The 15,280-nt window shown below is 36.0% G+C and overlaps 1 protein-coding gene across 1 annotated transcript in view; it reads right to left on the bottom strand.

Annotated features, from left to right (window-relative positions):
* The window catches only part of AP4E1 (adaptor related protein complex 4 subunit epsilon 1), a 79,866-nt gene that overhangs the window by 7,926 nt on the left and 56,660 nt on the right, over window positions 1-15,280 (bottom strand). The window contains exons 17-20 of the mRNA XM_076004363.1: window positions 9,016-9,274; window positions 5,384-5,941; window positions 3,046-3,236; window positions 87-244 (exon numbers count right to left, since the gene is read on the bottom strand). Of these exons, the coding sequence (XP_075860478.1) occupies window positions 87-244; window positions 3,046-3,236; window positions 5,384-5,941; window positions 9,016-9,274 (1,166 nt within the window). The remainder of the gene's footprint in view (window positions 1-86; window positions 245-3,045; window positions 3,237-5,383; window positions 5,942-9,015; window positions 9,275-15,280) is intronic.

The following is a 15,280-nucleotide window of genomic DNA, read 5'->3' as shown; positions in this document are numbered from 1 at the left end:
AGAAATCTGACACTTGGAAGAGTTGATTGTATTGATGTGAGAAAGCTCCTATAAACATAGAATCGCCTTTTTATATCTCTACAAACCTATAATGTCAATAACGTGGAGTCTTAGTTTCTGTTCCAGGGTCTTTAGGGCAGAAGGCAGAGCAGCTTGAGATTCTGACATTTTTACATTTTGCTTCACATCATTTGCGAAGGATAGCCAGAGTTTGCCAAAGTCTTCAGTTGAGATTTTTAATGGTCTGAAAATAATTTTTAAAATTAGATTTTTGTCCAAAAGAATGAAATGATTCTAAAGAAACAAATTTCAAATGACTTCTGAAAATAAGACATAATTGTTGTAAATCTGGGTCCCACAAAATTTATGTTTTTAAATCAAATATGATTAGGATGCTTAGTACCAACCTCTAATCTCATGAAAATACTGAAAGGAGATATTAAATTAAAAATGTCCACAATGAGATATCACCTAACTCCAGTGAGAATGGTTTTATCAAAAATTCCCAAAACAACAGATGCTGGATGTGGATGTGGAGAGATAGGAACATCATACAGTGCTGGTGGGACTGCAAACTAGTACAACCTCTAGCGAAAGTAATATGGAGATAACTCAGAGAACTAAGAGTAGACCTACCATTTGATCCAGCAATCCCACTATTGGGTATTTACCCAAAGGAAAAAAAGCCATTTTATCAAAAAGATACTTGCACCCGAGTGTTTATTGCAGCACGATTCACAATCATAAAGATGTGGATCAACCCAAGTGCCCATCAATACATGAATGGATTAATAAAATGTGGAATATGTATACCATGAAGTACTACCCAGTCATGTAAAAAAAAAAATGGTGAACTAATACCTTTTGTAACAACCTGGATGGAACTGGAAACCATTCTTCTAAGAGAAGTTACTAAGAATGGAAAAACAAACACCACACATTCTCACTATTAAATTGGAACTAATCAACACTTATGTGCACATATGGAAGTAAAACTCAACAGAAATCACGCAGGTGGGAGGCGGCAGGAAAGGATGGGCAAATTCACACCTAATGGGCATAATGTGCACTGTCTGGGTGAAGGGCACACTTATAACTGACTCAAACTATAGAAAAGTAATTCAGGTAACCAAAACATTTGTACCCCTGTAATATTCTGAAAATTTTTTAAAAATGGCATTTTAATAATCACTCAGTTCTCTTGACTATTAGTCATTCCAGTAAGATTTTACCAAGCAATTTAACAAATCATTCAAAATAATATAAAACTTTCCTTTCATGTATACTTTGGATTTGGAGGTAATGAGATATGCTATCAAAGTTATATAAAGGAGTATGAATAGGCCGGGCGCGGTGGCTCAAGCCTGTAATCCTAGCACTCTGGGAGGCCGAGGCGGGCGGATTGCTCGAGGTCAGGAGTTCGAAACCAGCCTGAGCAAGAGCAAGACCCCGTCTCTACTATAAATAGAAAGAAATTAATTGGCCAACTAATATATATATATATATAAAATTAGCCGGGCATGGTGGCGCATGCCTGTAGTCCAGCTACTCGGGAGGCTGAGGCAGAAGGATTGCTTGAGCCCAGGAGTTTGAGGTTGCTGTGAGCTAGGCTGACGCCACGGCACTCACTCTAGCCTGTGCAACAAAGTGAGACTCTGTCTCAAAAAAAAAAGAGTATGAATACAAAGATCGGTCCCAGCTACTTGCGAGGCTGAGGCAGGAGGATGGGTTGAGCTCAGTAGTTCAAGACCAGCCTAGGCAACATTGCAAAACCCTGTCTCTCAAAAAAAAAAAAAAAAAAAAAAAAAAGAGAAGAGGAGAAGAGCAGAGCAGAGCAGAGCAGAGCAGAGCAGAGCAGAGCAGAGAAGAGAAGAGAAGAGAAGAGAAGAGAAGAGAAGAGAAGAGAAGAGAAGAGAAGAGAAGAGAAGAGAAGAGAAGAGAAGAGAAGAGAAGAGAAGAGAGAGAAGAGGAGGGAAGGAAGGGAACGGGAGGAAGAATTTTAACAAATATATTTTTTAAATGGTTCATGAGACTAAAGATCAAATAGTTAAAACTGGTTATCTCTGGGGATTACAGAGAACTTTTATATTCTATTTATATTTTTCTATAGCATTTAAATTTTATAATAAGTATGTATTGATTTTATAAGTAAGAAAAAATTTTTAAAAGACACAGAGGATTTTTTAATTAATACACAAAGAACGACTATGTTACATATATTGTGTTTCCTCAGATTACTAATGTTTATCATGGGATATACCTTCAAAGTCACAGATTAAAATGTTTTGAAAGCAGGATCACAGATATATAGTACTCTTTGCAGAGTGATAGACATGTTCTCACTAAAAAACTTTAAAGAGTGGGCAAAAATTACAGCAGTGTATCACAAATGATATGGGAGGTTAAAAAATTTTTATATATATTCACTGGTATTCTGCATTCTTGAAGGTTCAAGCAGCCCTCATTTTTTTAAATGTTCAAATATAGTACATTTATCAAACTAAATGATAGCAGATGAGTTAAGAGATTGTTTTCAATTATCTTGGTAACACTGCACAGTGCCTAGTATAGTATTAAGTATTTACTGCATGTTTAATAAAAGTTTAATAACTATGTCAAGTAATTTGCTTAAAGTTCTCAAAGCGTAACAAACAGATTTTTAGAAAGAATTAATCACAAGAATGAAATACAAATGAGAGAAACTTTAAAAGCTTTAAAGTAAAAAGCCATACAGAACCTTTGGTTTTAGTTTAAATAATACTTTTTCTCAGAAATTTTTCTAGATCACCAACCAACTCCAACCAAAATCAGGTCTCATATTATAATCTCTCATTGTATCATTTACTTTCTTTTTATAACACAATTCACAATTATGTGTGTATTTATGTAATGCTTAGTGTTGCCTCCCTAGACCAGAAATTCCCTTAAAGTAGGGACTGTGTCTAGTTTTTTTAATTGTTATACTCCCTAGCACCTATATATATATAGGTCTAAAAAATATGTGCCGAATGAATAACTTGAATTAACATTCCAGAAAGTATTTACCTAATGAAATCTAATAGTGATAAGTTTACAGAAAATTCCAGCTGAACAGAATGAGTATCCATCATATGATAATTTAAAAAACCAGAAAGATTCTCTTCTGTAAAAGGTTTTTCCATCTGCACACTATATTGAAAGGTTTTGGTGCTTTCTGCTTCCACTACAGGCAAACAGCATCCAGTTTGCTCAGTGATCTGTAAATAAAAGTAATAAAAGTATTGAAGAAGGGATCAATACAGACTCTTATATGAACACCAATTTTCTATTTAATTGAAGTAGCACAAAAGCATACTAATGTAGGAAGTTAATAACAAACTACATTATGAAAATGACTGACAACTTGAGAAAAATTCACTAGCACAGAAAAGAAATAAGAGTACACAATTCAAAATTATGTTAATAAATGGCATGGCATTTAAAACTTCTATGTAATTATTTTGTAAAGGATTATTAAATTCTAGTCTGCTGGTTCCCAGTCCTGGCTGGCACCAGATTTTTAAAGCTAGGAAACTTTGAAAAATAATTAACAAATAAAAATATACAGTTGTCTTCCATTCTCATTCACCACCCTTGCTCAAACTCTGGTGGTAGAGTTCAGGCAACTGGGTTGGGTTTTGTTTTGTTTTGTTTTAAGTTCCACAGGTGACTTTAATGCATATCCAGAGTCAGGAACTTTTGCCCAGGTCATTCAACACATTCTAGCTCACAGAAGAGACTGAGTCAGTTTTGTAGAAGACAAATTATAACTTCACCAAGGACATCCACACAATAATGCAATCAAACACATTTTCAGAAATCACAATGGAAGGGACAGAATTGATCCCTGAGCACTCAGTACAGAAAAATAAATTAGTGAGAGAAAAAAAAGAAGTAGACAGTATACAATTTATCATTCAGTATCCTTACTCCTTGATATTCCACTTTGTTAAGTATTTTGAGAATTTCATTTCAGTGTTTATGACAAAAGTGAGTGAGACATTTAAAGACTACAGGAGGCCTGGTGAGGTAGCTCACACCTATAATCCTAGCACTCTGGGAGCCGAGGCAGGAGGATCACTTGAGCTCAGGATTTCGAGACCAACCTGAGCAAGAGTGAGACCCCATCTCTACTAAAAATAGAAAAATTAGCCGGGCATGGTGGCATGCACCAATCTTCCCAGCTACTTGGGAGACTGAGGCAGGATGATCGCTTGAGCCCAGGAGTTTGAGGTTGCAGTGAGCTATGATGATGCCACTGCACTCTGCCCAGGGTGACAGAGAGACACTCTGTCTTTAAAAAATAAAATAAAATACAATAATAAAACCACGTGCCATGTATTGCTATAAGTATGTTACAGACATTAATTCATGTAATCATCACAGCAATAGGCACACACTATTACTATTCTCATTTTAAAAATGAAGAAACTGAGGTACAAAGCAAGTATCTGAGTCAAGTTACTTAACTTGACCACGCAATTCAGCTAATAAGCTGCAGAAACAAGATTCAAAGCCAAGCAGTCTGAGACAAGAGCCTACATTCTTTACCATGTTCTACTGAAACTAACTTTACATCTATGGCCTTTCCCAATACAATCTTTTTTTTTTTTTTTTAAGAGATAGGTCTGGGCTGGGCACGGTGGCTCACACCTATAATCCTAGCACTCTGGGATGCCAAGGCAGAAGGATCACTTCAAGCTCAGGAGTTCAAAAGCAGCCTGAGCAAGAGCAAGACCCCGTCTCTACTAAAAATTGAAAGAAATTAATTGGCCAACTAAAAATATATAGAAAAATTAGCCAGGCATGGTGGTACATGCCTGTAGTCCTAGCTACTCAGGAGGCTGAGGCAGAAGGATCCTTTGATCCCAGGAGTTTGTTTGAGGTTGCTGTGAGCTAGGCTGATGCCACGGCACTCTAACCTGGGCAACAGAGTGAGGCTCTGTCTCAAAAAAAAAGAGACAAGTCTCATTGTCACTCAAGCTAGGTGGGACTACAGGCATGTACTCCTGTGCCCAGTTAATTTATTTATTTTTTGGTAGAGACAGGGTCTCACTATGTTGCCCAGGATGGTTGAACTCCTAGCCCCAAGCAATCCTTCCACCTTGGCCTCCCAAAGTGGTGGGATTACAGGCAAAGCTACCAGCAAAGCTTTGATTATGCTTTCCTTGTCTCTTTTGAATAATTTGTCTCTACTCAAAATAATAAAAAATTTTCCATAGCTTTTACCTGTTTTTGTTAAAGAAGTAAGAAGGATGGGGAAGAAATTTATAAACCATCCAAAGAGCCTACAGTAGGAACACTAAGTAAGCATTGTCCATTTAAGGCATAAATGATGAATGCCATCTAGACACCACTGTCTTACCTTAAAATTTTCTGCAGGAAAAATTTCCAAGTTAGCACTTTTCAATTCCAAACCACTCTTATTAGTGACTGACCAGACCATCAATAAGCAATCATCTTTCCAAATTTTGTAAGAAGACACTGATATGGTTTCATTATTACAGACTTCTATAAGATCCGAATGTATGTATTCAGTAGTTTCTTCCATCAAAGAAGAAGCTAAAGAGATTTCCTTGGCAACTGAGGCTGTAGTAGATTGAGGAGGGTGAAAAATTTCCATGTTGTTATCATCAAACAAAGAAGGTGTAGACAGGCTGCAATTTGAGAGTTTCTCAACCAACGGTAGTTCTGTGAGTGACTCAGAATCCAAAAGTTCCGAATTGAGAGAAAATTTCTTTAATTCCTTATCTCCTCTATCTTGCAAAGTATTCAAATAATAGTCTCCTTCATATGCCACATTTGACAAAGAACTAAAGGAAGAACCGGTTATATTATGAATACTAGTCATTTCTCCACTTTTGGTTTCCTTGACTTTTGATTTCTTTCTGAACTTGTGAGAAACAGTATCTGTTTTTCCAAGCTGCAAAAACAAAACATAATAATATAAAAAGAAATCATTCTACTAGTCATGAGTTTTAAACATTCTTCTAATAATTTCAAATGAGCAAATTACCAACTTGCTAAAGTTCTATCTATAAAGCATTGATTAACAAAGAATCAGAGATGAATAAAATAAAATGTTAAGCCTTAAAATTCTGACAGCTACATAACTTTAGCTAACTATTAGCTAAGTCTTATTTCTCATAAAAAAACACATGGAATCAGGAAAAGAAATAAGGTCAAAAAGTCAGTCATGAAAAATTCTGAAAACTTATTAGATTTCAGAATACTAGATTACAGAATTGAACAAATTAAAAATAGTGAGAAACCTAACCATTTTTTGAGTTTCCAGAGTTTTCCTGTAGAAGCCTATGTTACTCTTAAATACAGAGATAATTCAAACTGTTTTAGTAATCTATAACAATCATGATTTCATGGCCTGTGAGTTAATAAGCAGGGAAGAAAAACTAGTTTTACCTCAAGAATCAACTGGCAGTGGCTAATTACAACACTCAGCAGGAAAGAATTCTGTAACTGGGTAGTGATGTTTGCCATAGACTCAGGGGACAGAATAGCAAATTTGCCTTCCTTGTTCTAAATCTTGGGAATAGCGGTCTGTGAGTCTACGTAAGAAGAGCACTGGTTCAAGTGCTCCTTTGCCTCATAAGATTCAATCTAGAATCAGCACAGCAGACTAGCACTATTCTAAGTCTACCTCTCCGACCCCTGGGGGCTTCAACCCTGCACAGAAACCTTCACATGATTCTAGTTAACCTGAATTCTTGTTCCCTTTCCATGCATTCTCCACTCCCCTCAAGCCCCAACACCTTTTTCCAACTCTCAACAGATGAGTTTGTCTCTTACATCCTAAATCAAAAGTCATCAAACAAGATCTAACATCTTATTAACATAAAAACAAGAGAAAGGGGGAGTGGGGAGAGAATGTCTGTTTCCACTAGTTATGGGACTTGAATTAGATGCATATTAGACTACTCGATACTGTCCCTCAGGTCACTGATACTCTCGCTCTCCCTCTTTTTTTTTTTTTTTTATCTTTTCTATGTTTCATTTTGGATAGTTTCTATTACTTTGCCTTCAAGTTTAATGATCTTTTCTTCTGTACTGTCAATCTGCTGTTAATCTGATTAACACAGCTACACAGGCCAAAAGACACTGTAGTGACATCCTTGTTAAAATACTTAAAGAAAAGAAACAGCCTAGCATAGCATTCCAAGAGGAAATATCTTTTATTAATAAAAATGAAGGTGAAATAAAAAGCCAAAGGTGAAAAGAAAACTTTGACTCCTACAGTGAACTATGTAAAAAATTACTAAAAATGGATTGCAGACCTAAAAATAAAAGGTAGTTAAAATGAAATACATCAATATAGTCTTCATCTATGTAACTAAGACCCTAAACATCAGAGAAATCATAGGCAATAGGATTGCTGGAGAAAACCAGCCATCCAAAAAGAGGCATGGCACAGAAGGAGCACACTCAGTCCCAATGCTGTCTGGCTTGCCCTAGTGAGGAAAAACGGGGGTTGAGAGGATACATGCTAATTTTATGTCATCATTAGCTTCCCCTTCTGCATGATGCCATCTGAGTTACAACACAGTTCCTCACAGAATTTAGAGTCCTGTAAAACAAGGAAATACACTCCTTTCTGTACTATTTAGTGATAACTGGGTGGAGGGTGGGGTGCAGTATATGGGGTAACCCCAAAAGAATTTAGCATTATTAATTTAAATAGAAAAAAAATCCTAATTGTATTTGATTTCAAGTTTAACACATAAAATCTGATATTAATTTATCATCCTGAATATTCTCCTGAAGAAGAAAAAAATCTAACAGAAAGCTATGCACTTGTTAAGTAGGCAGGAATACTTCTATACCAGCGATAAGGTTCACAGATCATGGCTCCATGAGTCTGGGTATCATGACTTTGGCACACTCTTACTAGAGCATTCACTGGTACCCTCTCACCAATCACAGCCTGCCAGAACAACTCAAAGACTCAGGATCAGTCACTTTGCTGAACTCCAAATGGCAACTGAGACATTAAAATTAATTATTAATACATTTAGATTGAATTTGTTTTTTCTTATTAGGAGAATATCAAGTCTCACAGAAATGGGATCAAGATTGGTGAGTCTAAAAAAGAAAAACACAGATAAAGACTGTAGCATGGTATACCATCTGGCCTACTAGTAGCTAACAGAAATGATGTGAAAACTCCACCAAGGGAGGAGGATGAAAGAACTAGGATGTTGCTCTAATCACAATTTCACACTAGGTGGATTCATCAGCCACCAAAAGGAGGATTCCATGGTATCCCCAGATGCTCAAAAATAGCACCTGTCCTTCACCCAACTTTTCATTCTTTTACTATAAAAATAATACATCAGCATTAAAAGTTTGAAAATCATCATAATCTTAATACCTGAATATAATTATCATTTTTGTATAATTCCTTTCAGTCTTAGTTATAAACAAGGTATAAATAAAAATTTATACTCCACATTTTTAAAAATATATAAGTAGTTTTCCCATTTACAATGCAATATTGATCATTTTTAGAGCTGAATATTCGAGAGAATATAATTTATGTCACCATTCTCCTACAGTTAGACATCTAAATTGATTCCTATTTTTCACTATTAAAAATACCATCTTGAGATCTGCTTTTTCCATAGATACACTCATAATGTTGAACTATTATTATTCAGCTCCTTTCCCTTCAAGAACTGTCCCATCCACCCAGAGGGGTAAGAGTACATGTGATCATATTTGGAACTTTATTTGGACCCTGATCCTTGCCCTACTGACTGGACTGAACAGAACACCTGACTCCAGCTGAACCAACTGGACTTTCTCTTTCTGGAGTATAAAGGTGTATCACTGGAAGCTCTGGAGTTGGGAGATGACAGCAAGTGAGAGCTGGGGCAGCCATTTCTCACCATGTGTGTAGATGACAGCCAGGAGCTTTTATAGAGGCAGTTTTTTGTACAACCAGGGGACAAGATTCTTAGTGGAATATGATTGATTACTTACCAAACTGATTGTATTGTCTGATCCTAGCCCAACAAACAAAGATGATGCCAGCAGCTGCTTTTCTTTCTCTTCTTTAGATTGGGTAAGAACTTGAGATTGATCCTTTTTTGTTATAGCTTGATCTGCGTTCTCCATTATTATACTCTCTTGAGGAATAGGTGGAGTTTCACTTTCATCACCAGTTTTGCTTTCTTTCTTGGGAAGATAGCCCTCTTTCCCCCACAATTTCTTTATACCTTCCAGCTTCAAGCTATTGGTCCTAAGGAAATTGATAATGAAATCAAGTCCATTTAAATAATTGTCAAATAGTTAACTTTCTTGGGGCATTTTTCCAAAACACATCAATGCCCATGGCCTTTTAAAAATAGCTCTCACATTATATTCTATATGCCAGAAGTAAAACCTGGCTCTCGAGACTTTATTTTGATTACAGCCAACATCCCCCTGCTCTCCAGTCAAAGGATTTAAGGCAGCAGAACTCTAGACTTAGTTAAAAATTTCAGATCATTTAATTTTCACTTAATCGCTTGAATAAGTTGTACAAAAATAGAACTATTGTAAATCAGTTCCTATCCCCCATTGACTTTTCACAAAATACTTTATCTTTAATTCTGATGGGTTAAAGATCAGAAATGACTCTTAAGTTTCTTAGCTATAGAAAGTGATTAAACCTACATATTAATAAATTCATTAAATAAACTCTCATTGAAAGCAAAATCATTCAAATGTACTCCCATATATAAATTTACTTTTAATCCACACTAACTACATTTTCAACTATTACAAATGTGCTTTTATAAAAATGAAATGAAGTTTGGTCTATATAAGAAAAAAGTAAGATTTTTAGGAAAAAACATGAGGCTTATTAGCAATTTTTTATGCCTGAGTTGAAGAAGAATTAAAGTAACATTTAGGAGCCAGATGTTCTACCCAAAAAGTATAGGCAAGATATCTAGGCAGTAAGTCCAGGGCCAAATTTAGAATATGAACTCACCTAATGTCCCAAAAGTTATAGATGTAAAAATCTAGAGTGACTAATACGTACAGGCTAAAACAGCCAAAGACTGTCTCTATTGTTCTTACATAAGAGCTATGGCCCATTTATTAGCTTGACTATGGTAATCATTTCACAATGTATATCTATATCAAAACATCACATTCTACAACTTAAACACACACAGCTGATTCCTGAACAATGCAGGGGTTAGGAGTGCTGACTCCTTGTACAGTCAAAACTCCACATATAACTTTTGACTCCCTTAAAACTTAAACACTAATAACCAACTGCTGACCAGAAGCCTTACTGGTAACACAAATAATCAATTTAACATATAAACAGACTAGTATCTACATATATTTTATACACTCATGATATATCTCTTTTAATTTTTTTAATATTTCTAGGCTATGCAGTTCATCAGAGAGTTTTTTCAAATTATCACAAATCTCCAAAGAATTTTCCAATAAACTTATTGAAAAAAATCCATGTATAAGTGGACTTATACAGACAATTCAAACCCAAATTGTTCAAGGGTCAACTGTATAATTTTTATTTGCCAATCACCCCTCAATATTGCTGAGGCAAAGAAAGAACTATGTGTCCTAGGCAATTGGTTCATTTAGGCATCCCTGTCATGGTCCAAAATGACATACTTATAATTTATATTACAAGATAGGTAGATCATGAAATGAATCTAAAAGGAATACACAGAAATATTTGTATTGATTATTATTCCCATCTAAATTGTTAGAATCATGATCAATTTGATTTTGAGACCAAAACTTAAAAAAAAAAAACAAAAAAACCCAGGTAGTTACACCCCATACTGACTTAAGAATTTTTTCCTTTTTTTTTTTTTTGAGACATAGTTTCACTCTGTTGCCTGGGCTAGAGTGCCGTGGCATCAGCCTAGATCACAGCAACCTCAAACTCCTAGGCTCAAGTGATCTTACTGCCTCAGCATCCCGAGTAGCTGGGACTACAGGCATGCGCCACCATGCCCGGCTAATTTATATATATACACACACACCCACATATATATTTTTGTGTCTGTGTGTGTGTGTGTATATATATATATATATATATTTTTTTTTTAGTTGTCCTGCTAATTTCTTTCTATCAGGGTCTCGCTCTTGCTCAGGCTGGTCTCAAACTCCTGAGCTCAAATGATCTACCCGCCTCGGCCTCCCAGAGTGCTAGGATTATAGGCATGAGCCACCACGCCGGGCCCTGACTTAAGAATTAATGCTACTAAGTAGTAAGTGATTGAAGGAAAAGTGGAATGTTAATGAAAAATGCCCTACAGGTAGGTCATTCCTCCTTAATGATTTTTACTGCTAAGTATCCCTTTATAAATATCTTCATTTCCCCCTCTCTTTCAGATACCAAAAGAGTTTTCTAAGAAGTTTTGAAAAGAAAAAAAAATTATCCAATAAACCTTAGAAGAAAACTGGTTGTCCCTGCCACAAGCAGATCCAAAAGTGGTCACAGGAACTACTAAAATGACCCCTACCACTTCTAGAATGCTCAAAAGTAAGCACCTCTAGGGAAATCATGAATACTCACAGTAGGATTACAGTATCTATGTACCTATCCCCTTTAACCAAAACATTTCCATTAATTATTTATTTTAAAAAGTCCCAAAATTTTACTAATAAATAGTCTAAATATTAGTTTAACAAAAAAAAGGCATGTGTGGCAGACTCTGGGCTGCTTCATCCAGATCCTTCTTCAATGAAGTACTGTTGCCCAGCTGTTGGGAGGACTGTCAACTCTCAGCCCCTTCAGGGATTGCCTCAGCTGCAGAGAGCCACTTCACCCAAGGTCACATCCCTTCCAGGCAGCCTACATCCACTGACAGATGAGCAGAAGTATAAAGTCCTGGCCACCCATCTTGGTCCAACTCCGGACAACTCTGAAGGGTCATTCTAACTCCAGAGCTCCCCATGGGTAGCAGAGGCTATCACTGGCAATGCATTGCATCTTAACTTCTTTTGCCCAAACCTGCTTCTTTTTCCTTTCTTTCACAGATGCCATCCCAAAAGCACTCATTATTCTGCACGCTAAATGCCCACTGCAGAATGTGCTGCCCAGGGAACCCAACTCACAATAGGCAAAAGGGGAGAGGGACACAAAAGGAGCCTAAAAGGAACCTCAAGCTATTTTAAAGACTTTTCTCACTTATTTCATCTGCATACATACCTATTATGAACATAAACTTTCTGTAATGTACTATATATAAACAGTCTAAAAAGTGGGAAAATACACAAGAAAGCAACATAAGGCCATTTCATATATAAAATATGCCTCTTAATGGTATGAAACATACTGTAAAAACAATTTTTTTGTAAATATGAGTCATCCTCGCTTGGATTTCGACAATACTGTAATACATAATTTTATATGGTGTGTTTTTATATTATTTTTTAATCAGAACATTCAAACACATATAGAAATTCTGACCAGTAACCTTTGAAATATTAGGGGTATACTTTAACTCAGCTCTAGAAATTCCCACTTAAGGTAGGGTGCCAACAAGCAAGAAATTCTAAATTAGGCTTACTACTACTTTATTCTCAGTTTACAAAAGACTGTAGAAGAGCAATTGTCTCCTCTCTAAAGCAGATTCATGTTGCCAATTACTTCACAGGTTCTTAATTTGAAATAATGTGTAGGTCATGATTTTCTTTGGAAAGAAATTTTTTTTTTTTTTTTTGAGACAGAGTCTCACTTTGTTGCCCAGGCTAGAGTGAGTGCCGTGGCATCAGCCTGGCTCACAGCAACCTCAATCTCCTGGGCTCAGCGATCCTACTGCCTCAGCCTCCCGAGTAGCTGGGACTACAGGCATGCGCCACCATGCCCGGCTAATTTTTTTGTATATATATTTTTAGTTGGTCAATTAATTTCTTTCTAATTTTGGTAGAGATGGGGTCTCGCTCAGGCTGGTTTCGAACTCCTGACCTTGAGCGATCCGCCCGCCTCGGCCTCCCAAAGTGCTAGGATTACAGGCGTGAGCCACCGCGCCCGGCCGGAAAGAAATTTTAAATTCATCCCTCATGTTCTACTTCATGATAATACAGCATATATAATTCCTTAGCAGTTTTGCTAAATGCCATTTCTCAGAGGGTAGTACATGTATATGTACAGGATTTACAAGGCCCTGTCACGTCCCCCAGATACTAGTTCAGTACTAAAGTAACAGATGCCATCACCTGTTGTGCAGGTAAAAGTGACTGTGTAAGTTTCTCTCTGGGTTTGGAAGGTTTCTGTCTCTCTTTCTTTTGCCCCTTTGCCCCCTTTTTCCCTGTTTGGGGTACTTAATTGCTGTTACCTCCACCATCACATGTCCACAAACCATATCTGCTCCCCATGCTTGGAGTATACCAAAATTAAATGTATGGGAAAGAACATGTCAAGGATTTTAACAGAGCAAGGAAAAAAAGGATAAGAAAGAGAATTTGAACTTATGTCATTTCATTCAGCATGTCATTCATTCATTCTACATTCTTCAAAGTCTCTTTATGTCATTCTTCTGATAAATACTTTTTATAATCATTTCATTGAAAGATTGACATATATATCCATGAACATAAAATAAGGTGACTGACTTCTTAATGAATATACAAGGACTCAAAATTCAAATGTCATCCTTCAAAGTTGTCACCTTTGAGGTTTTTATCATATTTATTTCAATAATGCTGCCATTATTTAAAACATTCTGAATTCTTTTAGATAAAGCTAATTCACAAACAAGAAAGCCATCTTCATTATTTTCACATCAGTATACTGACCAAAATTATTGAGACCGATCACTTATTTGATAAACTCAGCTTTTAGATAATAATGATAATGATGATAAAGACAACTGTTATTAATAGTAGCAGCTACTATTTATCAATCACTATGTACTAGATTAGACTATGCACTTCACACTATCTCATTTTATTAATATTAATTATGTTTCTGAAAGTAACTTAATTATATTTCCTAAATCAAAATCTATCTTAAAAGAATGAAATATGGCTCCAAAAAAGACATTCAAACACTCTCCAATTTTCAAGGTGGCTGGGAAGAAACTCTGAAAGCACTTTGAGCAAAATATACAGCTTCCTCAGGTGAGTATAGATGTTCCCTGATTTATAATGGTTCAACTTAATGATTTTTCAACTTTACAATGGTGTGAAAGCAATACATATTCAATAGAAACCATATTTTGAATGTTTTATTTTTTAAAGAAACAGGGTCTCGCTCTGTTGTCCAGGCTACAGTGGAGTGGAATGATAGACCACTGCAGCTTTGAACTCCTGGGCTCAAGTGATTCTCCCACTTCAGCCTCCTGAGTAGCTGGGACTATAAGCATGCACCACCATGCCTGGCTAACTTTTAAATCATTTTAGAGATGTTGCCCAGACTGGTGTTGCCCAGGCTGGTCTCAAACTCCTGGCCTCAAGCAATCCTCCTGCCTTAGTTTCTGCCTCCCGAGTAGCTGGGATTACAGGCGTGAGCCACCACACCTATCTTGAATTTTGAATTTTTACCTTTTCCCAGGCTAATAACAGGCAATACAATACTCTCTCTTAATGCTGTTCTGAGCATATTTAAGGTAGGGTAGGTTAAGCTATGATGTTTGGTAGGTTAGGTGTATGAAATACTTTTTTCACTAGATATTTTCAATTTATAATGCATTTATCAGGATATAACCCCATTGTAAGTGGAGGAACATTTGTATACACCTTCTTCAGATGGCTATACAGCTTCTTCAGATGAAATTAATAATCTTATTTAATGTTCATCTCTATAATATCTGTTAATCTTCCAATGAGATGGTTATAAGACATATTTATTAGAAGAAGGAATGTAGAATGATGTGCTGAATACTTACCTGGGTATATAAATTCTAATACACTTCTTAAAATATATATGTATATTTTATAATATGTACCAAATAACACATATTATTGCTGTGTGAAACTTGTATACATCTTATGCTATCTTGGAAGGTAAGTAAACTCTTAAAGTATAAGAACATGCTGTACAACAACAATATCTTGAGAGCAAATAAATAGAAACAACAGAAATAGCCCATATAAAACTTAACTTTTAGGAACCCTTCTAAGCCATTATATTAAAACACACTGTCACAAATGTGCCTCTCCCTTTGAAAATTATTTGAAGATGAATGAAATAATAAACTTCCTGGAAATCATCCTAAACTAAGCAAATACTGATCATGATAATACAAAGCAGAAGCAGAAGGCAACGGAA

The sequence above is a fragment of the Microcebus murinus genome, chromosome 6, assembly GCF_040939455.1.
Source record: "Microcebus murinus isolate Inina chromosome 6, M.murinus_Inina_mat1.0, whole genome shotgun sequence".
Lineage (NCBI taxonomy): Eukaryota > Metazoa > Chordata > Mammalia > Primates > Cheirogaleidae > Microcebus > Microcebus murinus.
Note: the sequence above shows the minus strand (reverse complement) of the source record. Positions and strands in the feature narration are given on the sequence as shown.